Source organism: Magnolia sinica, chromosome 11 (genome assembly GCF_029962835.1).
Source record: "Magnolia sinica isolate HGM2019 chromosome 11, MsV1, whole genome shotgun sequence".
In the NCBI taxonomy this organism is placed as follows: domain Eukaryota; kingdom Viridiplantae; phylum Streptophyta; class Magnoliopsida; order Magnoliales; family Magnoliaceae; genus Magnolia; species Magnolia sinica.
In genome coordinates, this window is record NC_080583.1 from 7,255,580 (window position 1) to 7,273,926 (window position 18,347).

At 40.8% G+C, this 18,347-nt stretch overlaps 2 protein-coding genes across 7 annotated transcripts in view; one reads left to right on the forward strand and one right to left on the reverse strand.

The window, feature by feature from the left end:
* The window catches only part of LOC131218709 (chloride channel protein CLC-e), a 33,736-nt gene extending 31,839 nt beyond the window's left edge, over positions 1-1,897 (forward strand). The window contains exons 6-8 of one of the 5 annotated variants that reach the window (XM_058213432.1): positions 567-784; positions 930-1,160; positions 1,305-1,897. In XM_058213432.1, the coding sequence (XP_058069415.1) occupies positions 567-784; positions 930-1,119 (408 nt within the window). In that variant the 3' untranslated portion in view covers positions 1,120-1,160; positions 1,305-1,897. Of the gene's footprint in view, positions 1-562; positions 785-929; positions 1,161-1,304 lie in introns of those variants that run through there. The other 4 variants (XM_058213433.1, XM_058213434.1, XM_058213435.1 and 1 more) reach the window with 4 other exon arrangements.
* Positions 1,898-3,075: 1,178 nt separating this feature from the next.
* The window catches only part of LOC131218711 (dynamin-related protein 3A-like), a 33,581-nt gene continuing 18,309 nt past the window's right edge, over positions 3,076-18,347 (reverse strand). For both annotated transcript variants that reach the window (XM_058213437.1, XM_058213438.1), the window contains 5 exons: positions 9,914-10,062; positions 9,675-9,821; positions 4,824-4,876; positions 4,570-4,669; positions 3,076-3,673 (listed from right to left, as the gene is read on the reverse strand). In XM_058213437.1, coding sequence (XP_058069420.1) covers positions 3,425-3,673; positions 4,570-4,669; positions 4,824-4,876; positions 9,675-9,821; positions 9,914-10,062 — 698 coding nt within the window. In that variant the 3' untranslated portion in view covers positions 3,076-3,424. The remainder of the gene's footprint in view (positions 3,674-4,569; positions 4,670-4,823; positions 4,877-9,674; positions 9,822-9,913; positions 10,063-18,347) is intronic.

The following is an 18,347-nucleotide window of genomic DNA, read 5'->3' on the forward strand; positions in this document are numbered from 1 at the left end:
GGAAAGAATGAGAGAAAGGGTGTGGCTACACTCAAAGAGAGAGAAAGAAAAAAAAAAAAAGAAAAGGGTTTCAATGGTGGTGATGGTGGGTGGCCCATGCCCACTTTTTCTGGTGTTGTTACCCTCTCGAGCTTTAGATCCACTTCATTTTTGGGCTGACATCCAAACATAAGCCAGCATTATAGATGTACGGTGTGGATGTTGCAGATTCATCCCAATGGGCCCACAAAGGCTTTGTTGTACTAGCTACCTAACACTATGTCTTCCGTATGGATTGCACACAAAGAAGAGAAGAAGTTGATGTGGCTACTCCTAGGAAGGAATTGAAAGGACAAAAATGCCCATTGGTTGAAGGGCTGTGGACTTTTCTCTCCCCACTACTAATTACACGGGCAAAACCATCCAAAAGTTGCTCACGTTGTATATAGTGTGGATAAGAGCGTGCATTATTTATAGTATTTTGCATAATAGCTGGCCGAGTAACATTGATGTTGTGTATTCCTTGAGAAGAAGTCACATATTTCTCATTTTTTGGAAGTATTCTAAACTCCAGGAATGTCAGGCAGGTACGGAAGCTTATGATTTCTGAAATGTGCAACTTGGATGGTGAAGGATGTAGAGAAGTCTGGACTATAACACCTAGCATGAGTCTTCTTTTCGCAGAAAGGATTATGACTAGATATAGTGTGAATCAACTTCCGGTTGTATCGGAACATGTTGAGGACCGTAAGGGAGGACACCTGGTTGGTCTTCTGGACAGAGAATGTATTAATCTTGCTTGCAGGTTTATCACCAACTTCTGTTGATTCATTCATTTTTTCTACAATTAGAATGTAGAACCTTGCTAAGCCCACATGCCGCCACATGTACCAGTATGGCACATGTGGCATGAGATCCAATCACATCTTTTTAACCCAAAGCTTGGGCAGGTCGGATCAAAAGGTATGCTACAATTTACAAAAGAAATGGATGGATGAAAACACTACCGGCAAGTTTTTTCTGACAGCCAAACTATTTCTAACATTCTGGAGCCCCTCACAAGTCACAAGTGAACAGGTTATGGGTGTAATTTCTGGTATGGGGATTTACATCGTGGGGTCCGCAGGACGGAAGGCTTGATCTTTTATGACCATGTGCCACTCTGGAACATACAGTGGTGTGTAAGTGAATTGCCTTGTACACGTGGGCTTAGCAAACCTCTAGAATGTATTAGTGTCTGGGGTCCATTAAAATGCAAAAGATTATGTTGCTGAAAACTGATTTTTTTTTTCTTTTTTTTCTGTTTTTTTCCAATTGTTATCCAGAGCCATTGCTACCAAGGAATTTCTAAGTCTGTCCTCTACAATAGAAAGGCCTGATTCTTAGTAGCAGGAAGCAATGTACATATATTCTGGAAATCATTCGTGTCAAATATGCCAAAGATGGGACTCCCCAAGCGGCTGCACTGTACAGAAACTTGGTTCCTGTGGTGATGTCTGAAGAGTTTTTTTTTTTTCAGTTATATTTCAGAGTCCATACATGTTGTGCAAGAAGTCATGGAGTAGCTACTGCCAGTAACAAGCAATGCAGTTCATTGGCGCAATGCTCTGTCCGTTGTGGTAGCAAAATCATATGTTGGGTTTTACAGAATCAGTGAGAACATCGAAGTTGTTAGCATGGCGTTACTGGTGGCTGTAGCGGGACTGTTGGTGCTTGTAGTAAAGAATCGGCACTAGAGACTTGGTCCTTATATGATGTACAGATGGGATTAATTGAGGATTATCTACTGCCAGAGTTGCACAGTGCATGCCATTTTCTACCGTGAGGATTTGAGAGGTGAGTTTAACCGCCCCATTACAATCACTTTGCTCAAGCCGTTGGTTATCTTTCCCATTTTGTAATAATATGTTTTTTGTCATTTGATGTTTCCCCCACCCCCAATTTGCAAGCACTAATACAAACCCTCTATCACCCCTCAAAAAAAAAAAAAAGTTCAAACCATCTATCACTCTCTCTCTCTCTCTCTCTCTCTCTCACTGAGACAGTCCTACTTGCCATGAAGGGAAACATGTGCCACATATCTCCAGCACATATGAAGACCCTAACGATTCAATCTGCGGCCTGAATGGAAAACTTAAAACTGCAATGGGCAAAAGACATGGATGGGTAGGATTTTATAATCTGGGAATTTTCCTGGGTCATGGTCCATCCAAGTTAGGGACATCAGATCAGGGATCTGGATCATCAAACCTTTGCACCTACTGTAGCTAGAGCTGTACACAAGTCGAACTCTCATGTACATCTCTAACCGTATCTGGTGATCACATAATAGTTCCTCTTCTTAGATAAAAGATTTATTCAGGAGATTTCAGACCAAGAGAAAAATTGCCTCACTCTGTCATTTAACATCTCGACAAATTTTCCCAAATCTCCCCTTCCTAGGCTTCTTTTTTTTTTTTTTTCCTCCTAGACATTGATAGGCCCGGGATCACCTGACCCATGTTGTATGCAATATCCATCCTATTCAGCCAGTGGGCCCAACTGCTGATTGATCATCTCCAAAATTAACACCAGGTGAATGATCCCAACCATTCGCTAACTGCAAACCGGAATAAACCACATCAGATGAGGCTAGTGGTGCACCTCTTCCCAATAGCATATTCAGGAATCCGAGGGTGCACTCTCCCGAGCACGTCCATGGATCCCATGTGAGATATTCAGACCCATTTTCAAGCCGAGACTAATAAGCAGTTTGGATGTCTCACGCGTGCACAATGTTTTGTTATAAGGGCCTGTTGATACAAGGGAATCCATGGAAAAAGAAAGTGAAAGTGGACTCCATTTTCCCATGAATTACCACTCATAAAAAGGGGGCCATAAGAGGCCAGCAAGTGCTCTTGCATATCAGAAAGTCTCTTTTCTTTGCCTGGCGATGAATGAATCAGATTCAATGACCAAATTGCAGCAGATATCCTGACCATCAGATTTAAAAGATCAAATCAACAGCAGAGCTCAAGTGCCCTCTGCACTTCCCACTTGCAAATCAGAAACTCCCTTCTTAACCTGGCAATGCATGACTCAGATTCAACAACCTAATTGCATAAAAAATCATCACCATCAGATTGAAAAGATAAAATCAACAGTAAAGCTCATCGTAGCAGAACTCTTAACTCCATTCATTCAGTAGGCCTTGAACAGGACACCATGTCACGAAGAAACGAATGAATTATACTATTATTATTATACAAATGCAGCTGATGTCCGACTTTCATTTTAACTCGTCGAACCAGCTCAGAAGGTATATATGAAAAAAGAAAAACCAGACCTCTTTTTTTTCAGATGGCGAGGAAAAAAAATGCTTTAATACTTGAACAAAATAATTTTGAGTACCGAAGAGGACTTTGAATGCTTACAGTATCTACTATCATTGGATTATGGATGAGAGTCAGAAGTGATGTCCACCACCATTGGAATCCAAGTTTGATCGCAATGGCGACGTTTGCTCCCCTGAGTGGGATTTCCGGGATTTTGGGTTCTTAGGCGAAGCTAAGTAGGACGGGTTGTAGTCTGATGCGCTTGTCGTGTGAAGAGACGAAGAAGGGAACCCGTGCATCCTTGGCAACCCAGTTGGATCAGAGCTGAGGCTGTAACCTTTTGCTGCAGTTTCAGCTTCGAGTGGTAATTCATCCAGCGTCTGGTGAGAAATAACAAATCAGTAAAAATACCAAAAGTTAATGTGGTGTTTGTCTCAGAGTCATTTCTGGTGCAGATTTATTCTGGAATCTCTACTTGGTAGAATTTCCAAAAATCACAAAATCTAGCTCCTCTGTGTAGTATTAGGAATATTCATTTGTCTACAAGTGTATCGTTTCATGATTTTTTAAATTCTACTGAGTAATTCCAAAATTTGCAAATCATTTTTCTCGCAAGCCAAATATGGCGAAGTTTTTCAAAGAAACCAGTCTAGGTGATGTTAGGTATTTTTAGCATATAACCACAATTCATGGGAAATTTTGGGGCAGATTTCAGCCACAGATTTCCTTGATGCCTGCACCAAATAGCACAAGGGTCCATGATCCAAAGTGTTCATCAGGTCGGACCCACCTTAATTTCCATAATCGCAATGGATTGGATGATCACGGAGGTTTAGTTGGTGGGCTTTTCACCATTCGAATACACCACTGACATTCTCTAACGTCCACTTGACCTGTCTGATACTAAAAGATTGTCCGATCAGTGGAATCTTCCACAAATTACACAGTTCAATTATAGCTGCCCAAATTCCAAATGGGTCTTTACACATTAAGTTCCATCACTGAAAATACGCTCTAGACTGTCCATTTGTAGGTTGTCAGTGTGAGAGTGTCTAATCAGTGACATTTTTCTACCGAGGCTAATCATCTGAGGACCCACCAGATGAGCAGTTCAGATCAAGACCATTGTGCCATGTCTCAAATTTGAGGGCAGCGCACCAAATAAGGAAATTGGTGCCCCGCACTCTACTTGATTCCTCACAACACAAGTCAGGGAAAGAAGATAACTTCAGTTGACATTATCAGAAACATATGTGCAATCCGCACATGCACTCACCCGGAAAGCCTGTTGCAAGACTCGGAGTGTTTCTCGAGTACGCTTCCTTTTTGTTGCTATTTCTTCCGGTTCTTGCAGCATCTCTTCAAAAAGGTTGTCTCTATTTGGACACAACACAAACTGGTCATGCATCTTATCAGATGAAAACCAGACTCTGATAGTGACAAGCTAGACTGCTGACTGGCAAACCAATCAAAAGCATTGCATGGAGAAATAGCAAGAAATCAATGAAATGGGCTAGTTTATCATGGCACCTGTACAATTCTCTAATGAAGACATTGTGCAGCTCTCGTTTTGTATGGTTGACCTGCTCACGAACAAATATAGTGGGGTATGGTATTAGCAGTGTAATTTTTAGCAATAGATGGATTTTTACGATGAATTAACCTCATATGATGGGGTCAGCAACAACTCTCTCGGTAAACAACAAATAAAAACAGAAGACCAAGAGTTCAAGAGGCTAAAGCACAAATGAACTAAGGGCCCTTTTAGAATAGGCCCATGCCATTACATCCAGCTTTGCCTTTCTGAACACCTCATCTGGCAACCTAAGCCAATTCTGAAAACAACAACCATGACTCTCCACCCAAATAGAACAGAGAACTGCTAGTAAGAAGGCCCCAATCGAACTCTGCCCTGAAAAAATTCACCTCTGCCTATTCTTCCCAGAAGTTTCCAACAAAGAGAGTCAGAAAGCCAGTGGTAGAATTTTGGAGTCTGCCTTCATCTTTGCATCTCGATCTCCCTCTCTGATTTACCACCAGTCTCCAATCTCCCTCTGTGATTCCTTAGTAGTTGTTTTTGGATGAATTCTTTAGTTAGTTGTTGCTCAATGTGGAAGACGCACGATATTGAAATTCATTACTTACTTTATGGCCATATTAACCACCTAAACAGCTCTAGAACTAAACTTTCCTAACTCAACTTCTTCTTCTTTTTTGAAAGGAAGATGAAATTTTATTAAGAGAAGAGGAGAAGAACAAGGCAAAACAAAGCAAAAACAAAGCGAGATGCCAAGACGGCGACTCAGCTACAGCCCCAGAAACTCCAGATTACATCCCTTTAGCTTTAGAAGGGAAGGTGGCATGCACTGATCAATCAACTCAGGATGGCTCCACCAAACTTGAAAGCACTTGAAGAGATCAGCTTATTACATGAGGACTTTCTAATACTTAAAACTTATTACATACCACTAAAAATGATAGAAAGCAACCCTAGCACGAAATTTCTCAGTGTTCCCTCCCTTCCTCCCTCTCTCAATTGTCCGTTTTCAGGATCTGAGTGTTAGCTAAGACAGTCTGATAGCTATGATTTTTTAGCTATAAACCCTAAAAAGTAGCCTACCAGATCAGTGTTGTCATTATTGTACGATTTACGATAATACACTTAATATCATATCATATGGTCATATGATATGGATCGAGCATATGAATCACAATTCCAATCTGAATCATACTATTCCAATCCGAATTGTGCGATTCGATGATCGGTCTTCAAAACCGGCAATGCCCGACCAAAAAATCGATTTTTGTCCCCTTTTTTGTTTTTTGCAAAAAAACAAAAAAAGGAATTTCTGTTTTAGAGTGTGTGTGTGTGTGTGTGTGTGTGTGTGTAGCAACTTTTGAGAGATTGGAGTTTATGTGGGCCCTAAATAGTTATTTTTCAAGAGTTTTCTTGTTTATTTCAAATGTAAATTAATTTTCTCTCATTTTTAATCAATCTGTAATCTTCTATGTTTGTGGAAGGCCGCCTAAATAATTTTTTTCTTAATATGTATGTAGGCTTGGCTTGTTACTTATGTGTTGCCGACTTGCGGTGTTGGTTCATTTTGAGCATTGAAAATGAGAAAGAAATAGAAGAAGGACAATGATCTTACATAGGAGTATTGTTCAAAGATTGATGAGAACAATGATCTCCACCTAAGATGTAATTTTTGTGGGAAGGCATATTGGGGAGGTATGTTTCAAACGAAACATCACCTAGCCCGAACGAATAAGAATGTTGTGGCGTGTCCCCAAGTAGGTGATGAGGAGCAAAAAAATTCAAGAAATTATTGGATATTAATGTTAGCAAGAAAAGACAACAAGAAGAAATGGCATATGATGTTGGAAGGGTTCCTATAATTGTATAATTGATGATGTCAATGAAATAGGTGGTGGAAAGAGAGAACAATGGATGACTTTATGAGAAAGAGTGGACCAAAAGAAAAACAAGCCACTCTAAACAAAATCTGGAAGAAGGGAGATAGAGAAAGTGTGTGCCTATTTATTTCGCGTTTCCTATATGCGAATGCTCTACCATTCAATCTTGTAAAGAGCCCATTCTTCCAACCAATGATGGAAGTGGTTGCTGCATTTGGGCCGGGATTGAAGCTTCCGTCGTATCATAAAATGAGAAATAAATTTTTAAAGATGGAGGTCGAGTCGATGGAGAAATCTATTGATGTATATAAGTAGTAATGGCGGAAGATCGGATGCACGATTATGTCGGATGGGTGGACTGATGGAGTGAATCGGTTGATTACAAATTTTTTGGTTAATAGTCGTAGTACGGTATTTTCAAGATCTGTTGATACTTGATACGTCCGATATTTCAAAAAATGCAGACAATTTGTTAGGGTTACTTGAGTTGGTGAAGAAAATGTTGTGCAGGTAGTTACAAATAGTGCATCCGCTTATGTCAAGGCGGGTCAATTGTTAATGGAGAAGAGGAAGACTTTGTTTTGGTCTCCATGTGCGGCCCATTGCATAGATCTAATGCTTGTAGACATTGGAAAGCTACAAGTTCATTCAAAGACCGTGGCGAAAGCAAGGGCCATAACGGTCTATATTTACAAACATTGTTGAGTCTTGAATTTGATGAGGAAGCACGCATAGGGGGAGTTGACTCGATCGGCCGTAACACGGTTTACTACGTTTTACTTAACTTAAAAAAGCATTCGTGAAAATAGAATTGGCCTAAGATCAATGTTTACCTCCAAAGAATGGCAAGGCAGCAACTTCTCCAAAACCCAAAGGGGAAGCACGTTGAAGACTAGTTTTGGCTGATGTAGATTTTTGGCCATCTATCAAGTCTTGCCTAAAGACCACTCTCCCATTGGTCAAGGTGCTACGGCTAGTTGATTCAAATGTGAGGCCGGCCATCGGATATATTTATGAAGCAATGGATTAGGCGAAAGAGACCATAGAAAAAAACTTGAGAGATGTGAAGAAACGATGTTCGGCTATATGAGAAATAATAGACCAACGATGGAATCTTCAATTGCATAGGCCCTTACATGCGGCGGCTTATTTCTTAAATCCGAGATTTCGGTATGATGACAATTTTCATCCGGATTTAGTGATTAAAATCGGCCTATATGACTGTATTGAAAGAATGGTCCCTGATTCAAGGCAGAGGGTCATCAATGATGAGTAAATGGATAAGTTCAAAAATGCCTATGATTTTTTGGAAGAGAGATGGCAAAATTAACCAGAACGACAAAGCAACCAGGTAATTTTACTTGCATAAATTTTGCTTCTTTGAGTTTGATTATGTGCCTATTATTTATATAAATTATATATGATTGTGTTTTAGGTCTATGGTGGGAGAGTTACAGAGACGTGTCTAGAATTGCAAAAGCTAGCTATTTGTATTTTAAGTTTTGACATATAGTGCTACTGGTTGTGAGCGCAACTGGAGCAATTTTGAGCAAGTGAGACATTATTGAATTCATTAATTAACCTATGAATTCACTAGTGAGTAATGACGAATAGCCTTATATTATTGCGGTCATGGGCTTGCAGATACATTCAAAGAAGAGGAATAGACTTGAGCAACAAAGATTGAACGCGCTCGTCTTTGTAAAATATAATCTCCAACTCGAAGTCCGTCATGCAAAGAGAGAGAAACCAAGGTTTTGATCCTATATGTTTATCATATATGGAATCTGATGATGAATGGATTATGATGAAAGAGGATCCCACACTTCCTACAGATAACACCTGGATAGACATAGGTGAATGCTTTGCTAAAGGTTTGGAGGATGTGCAAGGTGTAGGCGGATCCACATCAAAATTAGATGAGTGATGTGGTATGACTCATATTCTTATTGTTTAATCTTGTAGCATAGTCTTATAATTATTATTTAATAATTTAATAGCTTATATTATAATGAATTTTGCAATAACTATTTTGTGGGTCATAGAAAACTTACTATTCGAAGCAAGGCAACAGGAAAAGCGAAATTGGTAGAAGTAGAAGAGGAAGATGAGTTTATTTCGATATCGAATTCTGAACATGAAGATTATGTTGATAATGTTAACCCCATCGGGAAGATGATGAGGGCGCAGCCGAGGAAGAATAGATTTTGTTTGGACTTTTTATTTACTTTTTGAATTGTAGAAACAAGTGAATAGAGCATTATGTATATAAATGGGGATGGGAAAATGTTATTTTTTAAATTATATAGAAAACTCACATGTACCTGGGATGGGAAAAGGGATTATTGTTTGAATTTGATTATGACATAATGATATATACATGAATGATACATCTTTTTTTGTTTTTTGCATATTCATGACAAAATGAATGATTGATGTGTTTTTTATTTTTTTATTTATATACATTTTATATATTTTTTATGACATGTTTTATGAAAATCTGAAAAAATCTTACAATTTACAATACGATACGATTCAGACCCCTGTATGATTTACGATACGATAACAATTATGATAACATTGTACCAAATCAATGATTCCAACTACCCTCGAATTATATCACAAATCCTGTAGAGCTGCTAGAGACAGAAAGCGTCCATCTCCAAGGAGGCCTGGGACTATCACAAACTTTTTTCCTTTTTCTTTTTCTTTCTTTTCTTTATACACACACACACACACACACACACACACACACACATCAGTAGCTCTATAGCAAACAACCAGTACTATTTATAAAACTTCCAAGTGTTTTGGCCGATTGAATTTAAAGTTAAAATTTTCCGAACTGACTGTTCCATGATGCATTAGGAAATCTCAATTCATGTGACCAAGGAAGATCCTCATAAGTAGTAAATGCTAGAAGTAATAACAATTCACTTAGCAAAAAGCAATGCGAACACTTACCAGGAAGTGCATAATTGCTTTAGGCACAGAGTCCTCAATATTCTTTCTGACAATGTCATAATATGATCTCAACAGCAACTTTGTGACTGTTATTTCAACCGCCTCCTGCTCTGTGTGAGTTTCTGAGGACCTCAAAACGGTAGGGGGCTGTGGTATACAGGATATCAATTAGACACACATCATATGCAACATAGCAAGATAGCCCAATCCAATATAGAATGCATGCCCAGTGCACATACCTCTTTCAATTGGATCATAGAGGGAGTCCGCGCCATGCTGGGAACTGGTTCACTATGTGGCTTGCTCACTGAGCTCTCTCTGGTGGGAGCACGGCTTTCACTACTGCTGAAAATCGACGGAATACCCCAATTTGATACAGAGCTACTTCCTGATTAAACTTCAAGTTAGCACATAACCAGAATGACACGTTTCCACCTATGTTACTCAGGTTTGGGTGTCAAACGCACACAGATATTATAGTTTCTATTGTTTCACAATATTATTTTCCTTAAGATGATGTGTTAGGAACTTTTTTTTTTCAAAAAAAAAAAAATCTTTGTTCAACCACCATATGATGGGTTGTGTAGTTGTGCCTTGTGAGTGTACATGAGGCCCACTTCCATATGCAACCAATCATGACAGTTCAAAGTGGGCGACGGCTAGATTTGAAGATCAGGCGCAAGTGCAGAGATCGTGAATGAAAGTGATTGAACAGTTTTTCATATTCATAGTCAATCGATTCATACATGTGTGGTAGTAATCATTGCTCAATGCTCTCTTGAAGCAAGTGTTGGGTGAATTCAAGTTCTTCCATGTCTGTTAGATTTCTTCTCTTGTTTAAATATGGATGTCAAGAATGAAACTAATAATGGTCTTCTGCCTCCATTTAAATAAATGAATCTTCAAATTACATTGACCAAACTTAACAATGCGAATTATTTACAATGGGCCACATCAGTAGGAGTGTTTTTTTCACAAGAAGAAGAAATTTGTAGTATCTGACATCCCCTAAGCCTGCTAAAGTTCAACGGATTATAAAGATTGGGTGGCAGAAGATGCTCTGATTAGAGCCTATTATAGAATAGCATGGAACCACATATCAATGCAAACGTTATCTTTTTTTAAAACGGCAAAATTAGTTGGGAAAATTTTGAAAGAGATGTATTCAAGTGAGAAGAATTTAACTCGCATATACAAGTTGCTTCAAAACATCTTTGTGTTTCAACGGGAGGAAAAGAGTGAAAGCGAATGTTATTTGGTGTTGCAGGGTATGTGGGGAGAACTAAACATATGTCAGCCCCTGTCGACTGATTATAAGACTGGCATAGTCACAACACTCCCATTTTTATTAAAAACGATATGAAATGGCACGAGAGAGGAATTTCTTGTTGGCAAATTCCTCTATGGTCTTCGTCCTGAGTTCGAACATGCGTGAGCTTAGATTCTTAAAGGTAGTGAAATTCCATCTACGACAAAGGTGTTTGCTCGTGTTCAGCGTGCAGTTAGTATAAATACCCCGGGTTCATCTAAATCTAATCACTCAGCATTTATTTCTTCATCTAGTAGGTGAGATGGAGAAAATCATGGTGGTCGTAATCATGGCTAACAATTTAGCGATAGTGCAGGGGGGAGTCATTCTAGAGGTAGGAATACTTGGAGAGGTCATAGTATATACTTTGGCGGAAGCCATGGTCATGATTATGGTAAAGCAGTGCTCTCATTGTGATCTTCCTAATCACACTATTGACACGTGTTGGGACCTCACTGGTAGGCCACCTTGGGCAAATCAGGTTCAATCTTTTGATGACGGTTCTGAAGGTTATGTCACCAAAGCCTGTCTCAGCCCATTCCAAATCAAGCACTGCAAGTAATACGGTTACGTTGTCCAAGGATGACCACATCAAATTGCTAAAAGATCGTTCCACACACGTGTCCTCCACTGCCACTCTTGCTTAATTAGGTATGATGTCTTGTTTTCTTTGAAAGTGTTCCTTTGGTTATTGATTTTGGAGCTTCAAACCATATGATTGGCAAGCATGGTGTTTTGTCTCAATTAGATAAGTCTATTCCTATTTCCTCTGTAACATTAATTGGAGACACTATAACCCATGTTTGGACTGAGTATTGCTTATCCTACTCCATCTCTTCCATTGTCATTAGTGTTAAATTTTCCTTTGAGTTTGTAGATAGGAAGTTAACCAAATCTTTGATTTGTTCTGTTACACATTATCATTTCAATTGTGAATTTCAAGATCTAAAGTCGGGGAGAACAATTGGTGGAGGACATGAAGCGACTAGTCATTATTATATTGACAGTGAAACAATCACACCTGCACTACAGACAGATATTTCACCTCATTAGTGCCATTGCAGGCTTGGTCATCCTTCATTGAGTAGTTTAAAGAATTTTGTTCTATCACCATCTAATGTGTCTAAGTTAAAGAGTGGAGCTTACGAGTTAAGCAAGCATCTTGGAGTCCCGTTTCGTCCTCATGTGGACAAAAAGAGTGAGTCATTTCTCTTTAGTACATATTGATGCTTAATGATGCGGACACAGGTGCATTCAAGGTGTACCAACGAAGAAAGCGCCAACCACAAGTGCCGTCCTTGTGGATAGGCGAATATTGAGGAGCTGAAGACCTTTCACATGTGATTGGACATATTGAAGACCCCACTTAGGGAAGACACATGTGAAGGAAGATTGGAGAAAGAGGACCGAGCGCCCAAACTTTCCCATACTTATGTTATTTGCACGTTTTTTGACTTAGTTAGCGGTCTTTTAGTAATCTTATATCTTTATTTGCTTATCCTAGGGGTATTTTAGTAATTTTATGTCTTTATGTGCTTATTTAAGTGGGGTAAAGCCCTAAACACGAAGTTCGACTATTGATGAATGAAAAGCAAACCCTTTGGTTGCCTCCTTCCTCTCTTCTCTCTAATGGTGCTTCTTCTCTCCCCTTGATCTTCTTCTTCTAATTTCTTCTTGTGCCCCTCCAACTTCCTCAAGGTAATAACTTTCTTTCTTCTATTTTTTTTGTTTTGGCTAATTCCTCTTCGATCAAAATCTTGAGAACCGATCTAAACCCTAAATCCCCAAATTCTCAAATCCCTAATCCGAGAAACTTCTTGGTTCTTCGGACTAGTGATCTTCATTGATCGATTGGGTGTGACCATGCAAGATCGGGAGGTCTCATCCCTCGCCGGATCCAACCTAAGTAGTAATTGAATTCCATACTCCATGGTTGTAGTGATGGCCCGCTCCATTGCATGTTTCCTTTATGATTTTCTCAGTTATGATGATTATTGTTAGAATTTTAGATCATTTATTCCTTTTATTTCCGCTGTTTAATTATCTCCATGAGCATGCATCATAATTAGGGTTGTCCTGCGTCAAATTTGGTATCAAAGCCTAGGCTTGCATGGTTTTTGTCTAGATCGAGTTATCAAATTAGGGTTTTGATTTTTAGGTTTAACTTGGGAAAGTTTCAAATTTTAGAAAGTTTCTAATCTGGAAAATTTTCAGATTTGAGTTGTTTCCTGTTTCAACTTAATTGTGTCAGTTCATAGTAGTTTTGCATTCATCGCATTCATCTTGAAAGTCATAACACCTAGTAGTCTAGTTAGGTAGAGTTTGGTTCAAGTCTTCATTGTATGCCCACGAGAAGAGGTAGAGGTTTCGGACTTCAACCTACCATGAATAACGAGCAGTTATCTGAGCAACTTGCTCAATTGATACAAAAGATAACCGCCCTAGAAGCGAGTCAAAGGCGTGAGTTTGCCCGCCTTGAGAACCAAATTACCACCACCATGACTAAGGTGGAGCAACTAGAGGCGTCCCAAAAGGAAAACCCCGCTGTAGGGGAAGATGCGCACTCCCAAGTGGAAGGAATCATTGAAGAACGTGCTGCCACACGTGGTGGTAGTGAGGATAGAGATCGTGGTAACGGTCGTGGTGTGGTGCGAGAGGCACGAACCACATGTGGTCATCAAGACCGTTATGATCCAGATGAGCGTGCGATGAAGAGTGTGAGAGTTGAGGCCCCGAGTTTTGATGGACGCTTGGATCCCAAGGCATTCCTTGACTGGGTTGCTGACATGGACCACTACTTTGAGTGGTATGGCATGTCAGAAAACCGTCAAATGCGGTTTGCTAAGATGAAGCTTGTGGGTCAAGCCAAGCTCTTCTGGACCAACACCGAGCGTAGGGTAGAGAGAGTTGGTAGAGCCCCTATCACACATTGGTATGAGATGAAAGAGAAGTTGAAGGAGTAGTACCTTCCTCTCTCATACCGTCAGAAGCTCCTTGACCAATGGCAATCCTTACGCCAAGGATCAATGTCTGCCGCTGACTACATCGCTAAATTTGAAGAGTATGTGATGCGATGTGATATCCGAGAAGACCCTCTAGTAACGCTCTCGCGTTTTAAGACGGGCCTTTGTGCGGATCTTCAGCGCGAGCTTATCACTCGGCCCTTAACGGACTTAGATGAAGCATATCAAGTCGTGCAGGAGTTAGAGCAGTATCTGAAGGCTCCTGTCGTTCGTCGTTTTGAGTCCCGAGACTCCAATACTAGATCTAGTTCCCAAGGAACTAGACCTAATATTGGTAATCAACCTAGGGCACAGGCGACCATTCCGCCTAGGCCTAGGGAGGACAAGGGCAAAGGGATTCTTGGTGCCGGTCCTAGTAACATGAGCCAAGTGAGGTGCTATGAGTGTGGCAACCTTGGCCACATGTCTAATCAGTGTCCTACGAAGAGCCGTGGGAGAGCCTTAGTTATAGGCGAATCCCACGAGGGTGGAGATGACCAGGGTGATTATGAAGTTGAAGAGTATCACCCTGAAGGAGGACTTACTGATGAAGAAGTGGATGGAGAAGCAACGCTTGCAGTAGTCAGGCGTGTGTTAGCTCAGTCTAGAAGTAGTGCTGACCGGCGTCGAAGCACTATCTTCTACACTATTGCCAAGTGTGGTGAAAAGAATTGTAAGGTGATAGTGGACAGTGGAAGTTGTCAGAATATGATTTCCACTAGTACCTTAGATCGCTTAAAACTGAAATCCACACCTCATCCAGACCCGTATAAAGTTTCTTGGGTTGACAAGACATCCCTACCTGTCACCCAGCAATGTCTAGTCCCAATCGAGTTTGGGTCATACAAAGAGTCCCTGTGGTGTAATGTTTTACCTATGGATGTGGGGCATGTTATCCTAGGTAGACCGTGGCTATTCGATAATGATGTCACGATCTTTGGCCGTTCGAATGCGTGTACTTTTATGTATAATGGTAAAAAGATCAAACTTAATCCCATGCCACCTGAGAATACACTAGGAAAGAAGAAGGATGAGAAGGCAAGTGAGCCTAGAGAAATGGGGAAATCCAAACCTAAGTCTTTACATATAATCAGCGCAAGAGAGTTTGAAAAAGAGGCTAAGGAGGATTCTATGGTGTATGCCCTTGTGGCTAGAGAAATTACACCTGAGGTTCCATCAGAGTTGCCCTGTGAGGTGATCTCAGTCCTGAAGGAATACAGTGATGTATTTCCTGAAGACTTACCAAATGAGTTGCCACCTATGAGGGACATACTGCATGCCATTATCTTGTCCCATGGTCTACTCTACCGAACCTTCCTCACCACAGGATGAACCCTGCAGCCGCATGCCGAGTTGAAGAAGCAAGTTGATGAGCTTCGCAAAAGGGTTTCATCCAAGAGAGTATGAGCCCGTGTGCCGTGCCTCGCATTGTTGACGCCAAAGAGAGACAGCACGTGGCGCATGTGTGTGGACAGCCGTGCCATAAACAAAATTACTGTCAAGTATAGGTTCCCTATACCTAGACTTGATAATATGCTTGACATGATGGCCAGGTCCACTATATTCTCTAAGATAGACCTCAAGAGTGGATATCACCAAATTCGTATATGCCCAAGAGATGAGTGGAAGACGGCGTTTAAGACGAAAGATGGGCTGTGTGAGTGGTTGGTCATGCCCTTCGGCTTGACTAACGCACCCAGTACTTACATGCGGGTGATGACATAAACTTTGAGGTCGTTCATGGAAAAATTCCTAGTGATGTACTTTGACGATATTCTTATTTATAGTACCATTAAGGAATCACACCTTGAACATTTAAAGAAGGTCTGTAGTGTCCTTAGGAAGGAAAAGTTGTACGCTAATCTTAAGAAATGTGCATTCATGTCTAACCAAGTTGTGTTCTTAGGATTTATAGTGTCATTTGAAGGGATGCGCGCAGACCCTGAAAAAGTCAAGGCCATAGTTAAGTGGCCAGAACCAAGGAACATTCATGAGGTGCGAAGTTTTCGCGGCCTAGCAACTTTTTATCGTCGGTTCATTAGGGATTTTTAGCACGATCATGGCTCCCATTACTGAGTGCATGAAAAAGAGAGTTCGTGTGGTCTAAAGCCGCTGTCAAGGCTTTTAAAAAAATTAAGGGCAAGATGGTGGAAGCTCCTGTCATGCGTCTACCTGACTTTTCTAAAGTCTTTGTAGTAGCATGCGATGCGTCTGGTGTCGGTATAGGCGGAGTGTTGAGTCAAGAAGGACACCCAGTGGCCTATTTCAGTGAGAAACTGAATGAGGCAAAACAAAAATACTCCACTTACGACAAAGAATTTTATGCGGTAGTGCAATCCCTGAGACATTGGCGATACTACCTCCTACCGCAAGAATTCGTTTTGTTTTCTGACCATGAGGCTTTGAGATATTTGCATTCTCAGAAGAAACTCAACCCAAGGCATGCCAAGTGGGTAGCGTTTCTTCAGGAATATTCGTTTGTTTTGAAACACAAGGCCGGGGTTGAAAACAAACCAGCGGATGCCCTTAATAGGAGAGTGGCGTTGCTCAACTCTTTGAGTGTAGAGGTAGTCGGATTTGAGCAACTGAAAGATGAATACCCCATATGTCCTGATTTTGGGGGTACTTACACGTCGCTCTCTAGTGACCAGCATATTATGGGTGGATATGTTCTTAAAGATGGCTTTCTTTTCAAGGGAGACAGACTTTGTATTCCCCGTATGTCCCTTCGTGAATTCCTCATCTGGGAGCTTCATTCAGGAGGGATAGCTGGCCATTTTGGTCATGATAAGACCATTGCCCTCGTGGAAGATCGTTTCTATTGGCCAAGCCTCAAGCGAGACGTAGCCAAAGTTTTAGGGCAGTGTCGAACATGTCAGCTGGCAAAGCAAAGAAAGCAAAATACTGGGTTGTACACGCCATTGCCAGTGCCACATGCTCCGTGGCAGGACATTAGTATGGACTTCGTGCTCGGGCTTCCCAAGACTATATTTAAACTATTTTCCGTTTTTGTCGTTGTGGACCGTTTTTATAAAATGTAGCATTTCCTCCCATGTTCGAAGACGTCGGATGCGTCTCATGTTGCTCGTCTTTTTTTGATGGTGTGGTGCGTCTCCATGGGTTACCGAAAACCATAGTGTCTGATCGTGATGTTCGATTTACTAGCTATTTTTGGAAGACACTGTGACACATTATGGGAACTCATTTGCAATTTTCTACTGCTTACCACCCACAAACAGATGGTCAAACTGAAGTGGTAAACCGTAGCCTTGGAAATCTTCTACGTTGTCTAGTGAGTGAACATGTTAAGACTTGGGACCTAATTTTACCAACTGCTGAACTTGCTTATAATGGGTCAGTTAATAGATCTACAGGGTTGAGTCCTTTTGAAATTGTAAGTGGTTATAAACCTAGAATGCCCATAGATCTCTTACCTATGTCTATTACCCAAAGGTCTTCTGAGTCAGCCGATGCATTCGCACGCCATATTCATGATTTGCATACACATATTAGACAGCGGTTAAATAAGAGCAATGATGATTATAAAGTTTCAGCTGATTCTCATCGTAGAGTGCAAGAATTTCAAGAAGGAGACTGTAATGGTGCGAATAAGGCCAGAGCGATTCTCTCAAGGATCTGCAAAGAAATTACAAGCGCGTAGTGCTGGACCATTCAAGATATTACAAAAGGTTGGGTCCAACGCGTATCGGGTTGACCTTCCATCTGAAATGAGCATTAATCCAACTTTTAATGTGGAAGATCTAGTCCGTGCCCATACTCCCATTGTTGATACATCATCCCTTTCATGGCCTTTTTCTGAGTTTGCTACCCAACCCCTTCCACCCCCTCCTCCACCCATTACCCATAAAGAAGCAATTGAGGAAATCTTAGATGACGAGATAGTATCCACGAGAGATGGGGGTTTCCAAAGGTATCTTGTCAAGTGGAAGAACAAACCATCGTCTGAATCTACGTGGCTGTCGGGCGACGCATTACAGGGTATTGATCCAGATCTACTTGAGCGTTACAAAAGTTTCAACTCGTCGGAGTCGAGTTTTAATCAATCTGGAAGGGAATTGATGCGGACACAGGTGCATTCAAGGTGTACCAACGAAGAAAGCGCCAACCACAAGTGCCGTCCTTGTGGATAGGCGAATATTGAGGAGCTGAAGACCTTTCACATGTGATTGGACATATTGAAGACCCCACTTAGGGAAGACACATGTGAAGGAAGATTGGAGAAAGAGGACCGAGCGCCCAAACTTTCCCATGCTTATGTTATTTGCACGTTTTTTGACTTAGTTAGCGGTCTTTTAGTAATCTTATATCTTTATTTGCTTATCCTAGGGGTATTTTAGTAAT